This window comes from Sinocyclocheilus anshuiensis, unplaced genomic scaffold, assembly GCF_001515605.1.
Source record: "Sinocyclocheilus anshuiensis isolate Anshui unplaced genomic scaffold, SAMN03320099.WGS_v1.1 scaffold63, whole genome shotgun sequence".
Classification (NCBI taxonomy): Eukaryota; Metazoa; Chordata; class Actinopteri; order Cypriniformes; family Cyprinidae; genus Sinocyclocheilus; species Sinocyclocheilus anshuiensis.
Window position 1 is genome coordinate 579,453 of NW_015552625.1, and position 3,798 is coordinate 583,250.

At 39.3% G+C, this 3,798-nt stretch overlaps 1 protein-coding gene across 1 annotated transcript in view; it reads left to right on the top strand.

Moving 5' to 3' along the window:
* Positions 1-3,798, top strand: part of papolg (poly(A) polymerase gamma) — a 25,266-nt gene that overhangs the window by 12,846 nt on the left and 8,622 nt on the right. Inside the window, 9 exon segments of the mRNA XM_016457772.1 lie at positions 1,129-1,238; positions 1,532-1,585; positions 1,669-1,780; positions 1,869-1,958; positions 2,114-2,252; positions 2,404-2,476; positions 2,564-2,684; positions 2,759-2,843; positions 2,918-2,971. Coding sequence (XP_016313258.1) covers positions 1,129-1,238; positions 1,532-1,585; positions 1,669-1,780; positions 1,869-1,958; positions 2,114-2,252; positions 2,404-2,476; positions 2,564-2,684; positions 2,759-2,843; positions 2,918-2,971 — 838 coding nt within the window.

The following is a 3,798-nucleotide window of genomic DNA, read 5'->3' on the forward strand; positions in this document are numbered from 1 at the left end:
CTTTTACTCAAAACTCACTTTAAACCACCATCGAGTGTTTGTAATAACTTCCGATTGCCGTCTAACAGGGCCGGATTTACGCATTGCTCGAGTCATTGAGCAAATAAATATAACAAACAATAGGGTAAAAAATGACCATGTCTTCCACCTTTTTTATGTAGGCTACGGAAATCACGCTTTCTTTCTCCCAGTCTCTCTCACAGCAATGTCTTGATGTGTGGTTGGGACTCCAGGCCGTTACAATTATTAGAGAAATAATGCACTCCCGGAGGTGGTTATGTGGCCACGACTATATGGTATGGTCTTTCTCGGTTCTCAAACTAATTAAGAACTATTCGATTTTTATTGACTGAACGCAGGCGCTTATTCCGATAGAAAACACTATATCGGTTTCCACTGATTAAGAAATATTTTTGTTTGCTTGGGTGGTAATAACCAAAGTTTTTTTTTTAGATAATGTAATCTTGTTAAAAATGATTTCATACAATTGGTATCGAAAAAATATCGCTCAGGAACCGGTATCGAAGTCAAGGTATCGATATCGAAAAATTTTGAACGATACCCAGCGCTAGTCAGAACAGCCGGCATTGTAGTCTACCGGGATCAGGAAACAGTCTTCCATAATTCCATTTGGGTTGAACTGTTCTGGAACATTGTTGTGAATACAACTTAGCCACTGATTTGGTCCTTTTTTGGAAGGCCAAACAAAGTAGTTTCGCTTTCACAACGAAACGCACAGCGTCACACACTGCGGGGCTAGAGTGAGCAGCGGCCGGTGGGCATGCGGCAACCACATGTGACGACCACGGGCTCCTTCTTTCTTTGCGTGAACATTTGGGCGGTGTTATGCAAATCTTCCCACATCGTGACATAGACATGTGGGGGCGTGTTAGAACGAGCCGTTTTAGGTAGGCGTGGTTGACTTAACTTTTATAAAGAATATCTCTTTGGATTTGAGACTTTAGTCTTTGCAGCTTTACAAATCTTCTTTATGCACCAAGAGCTTGTAACACTTCAAAGAGAAAGGAAAAATTGAAATCGCATCATATGACCCCTTTAAGAAAGGCTTTACAGATATAAAGGGGTATATCTACTGTATTGTACATATCAAATTGTTTTTTTCTTTAGGTGCTGATATAGATGCTTTGTGTGTTGCCCCACGTCACGTCGAAAGAACTGACTTTTTTTCATCCTTCTTTGAAAAACTAAAACGGCATGATGAGATTAAGGATCTACGAGTGAGTACTTTTTCTATTCCTTATTTATTAGTGTTGTCAAAAGTACCGACCGTGATACCATTCGGTACTGAAATGTTAAAAACGTCTATTTGCCTCTAACATTTGAGCGCTGTTGAGCAGATTCTTAAACAGTGCTGATTGGTAGGTAATTGTGTTCACACGCTTTTGAACACGCCGTTTTTAAAGTTTCAGTACCGAATGGTATCGCGGTCAGTACTTTTGACAACACTATTTATACCTCTGCCACTGCTTTGTTTAAAGAGTGACTTATCCTGTGTACAATTCCCTTTCAGGCTGTTGAAGATGCATTTGTACCAGTCATCAAATTCAAGTTTGATGGAATTGAGGTAAAACACTTAAAGTGTTTATGATATGTAGCTTGGTTGATATTTTGTTTTAAGCATCTTTTTTTTCCTCCTCCTCCACCCAGATCGATCTGCTGTTTGCCAGGCTCGCTCTACAATCAATTCCTGATAACCTGGACCTGAGAGGAGACTCTCTCCTCAGAAACTTGGACATCAGATGCATTCGCAGTCTAAACGGTAATACCCTCTAAGATTTTATTTAAATGTCACATAACACAGTCTAATTTGTAGATTCTTCCATAAATGTACTTATTTTGTTTTGCAGGTTGCCGTGTTACAGATGAGATCCTATATCTGGTGCCTAATAAAGAGAACTTCAGATTAACATTGAGAGCGATTAAACTGTGGGCCAAACGTAAGTCTGATTTAAAACTTGCCTTCAGACACTTTTTGTCTGGTTTGAAATCAAGACTTCTGATGTCTTTTGTTCTGAATCTTGGCTTGACATGCTAAAAGCAAGTTAATACTGCATTTCCATGATATGTCGTGTGGGTTGTTTTTTTTTTTAAGGACGTGGAATCTATTCCAACATGCTAGGCTTTCTTGGTGGAGTTTCCTGGGCTATGCTCGTGGCCAGAACCTGTCAGCTCTATCCAAATGCTGTTGCCGCCACACTTGTGCACAAGTTCTTTCTGGTCTTCTCTAAATGGTGAGGTCATAGCACATTCTGTTCATATGGTGGAACTGAAACTTCACGTATTGTTTTGCTGATAATGTCTAGTCCCTTTCCTGCAGCCTTGGAATGTCCATTGCTGTTTCCCCCTCTTAACTGCATTTCTGGTCTAATTTTACTTAATCAGGGAATGGCCAAACCCTGTGCTTTTAAAACAACCTGAAGACAGCAATTTAAATCTGCCAGTCTGGGATCCGCGGGTTGGTATTCTTATGCTCATTGTTGTGAAATACAATTTTCTAGTTTTTCTGGACTTTTTGCTATACAGTTTGTCATTTTATTTATAGGTGAATCCATCAGACAGGTATCATCTGATGCCAATCATCACTCCTGCATATCCACAACAGAACTCTACCTACAACGTGTCCACTTCCACACGCACCATCATGAGTGAAGAGTTCAGGAATGGTGAGTAATAGATTGTCTTTAATTGGCCATTTCTCTTGACCATTTGCCAATTTTTCCAAATTTTCTGTTTTAAGGTCTCACTGTTACAGATGAAATTCTTCAGGGTAAAGCCGATTGGTCCAAGTTGTTTGAACCTCCTAACTTTTTCCAGAAGTACAAGTAAGTGGATGTCCACAGTGTCGTATCAAAGATCAATTACAGTAAAGATTTAATGTTTTTTTGTTTTGTTGCAGGCATTACATTGTCCTCACTGCCAGTGCATCCACTGAGGATAACCATCTGGAGTGGTAAGAGCACACAAATGTCTTGGTGTGTGTGTGTGTGTGGTGCAAAAATTTAATTTGAAGTATTCCAGGGCTTCAGACTGTGAGCAAATGGTCGCATTTTGCTTTACTCTGGAACCAAAGCTGATTTCACGACACTTACTGTACAGATGCAACAGTGCTGCAAGATCCAGTGAGAAGCATTTGAATTTGCCGCACAGTGAATAAGGTTGCTGCGAGATGTAGTGAGAATCATTCCAATTCTGCATTCCAAACTCTCTTATAAACAGATCAAATGGCACTGACGTAGAAAACCAGAAGCAGTAACACTAACTATAACCATGGTGTTGTGGCAGAAATAGTAGAATGGTATAACGTTATTCATTTCAGGGTTTGTATAACCTTTTGAGAAAGAAATTCAAGCAATTTTCAATGACTTTCAAGCATTTCACACAACTGTTTCCAGCACTTTAAAACGCAAAAATTATCCTATTTGAATGTTATTTTCAGTGGGATGACCAATATACTGTGGTGAACAAACGCTTATTTAAAATTAAAGGGGTCCTATTATGCTTTTTCACTTTCTCAACTTTAGTTAGTCTGTAATTTTGCTGTTTGAGCATAAAAAAGATCTGCAAAGTTACAAAGTTCAAATTCCACTTCAAAAGGAGATATTTTATTTAACAAATCACTTTTCAAAAACTACAACGAACGACTCGTTTGGACTACAATGCATATTTTACGGGATTTGTGATATCACGAATGGGACGAGACCTGGTTGAGCTGCACTAGAGAAGGCAACGAGTGTTATCACTATGACGGAGACACGCTAGCTTTCCCAAGGCAGACGA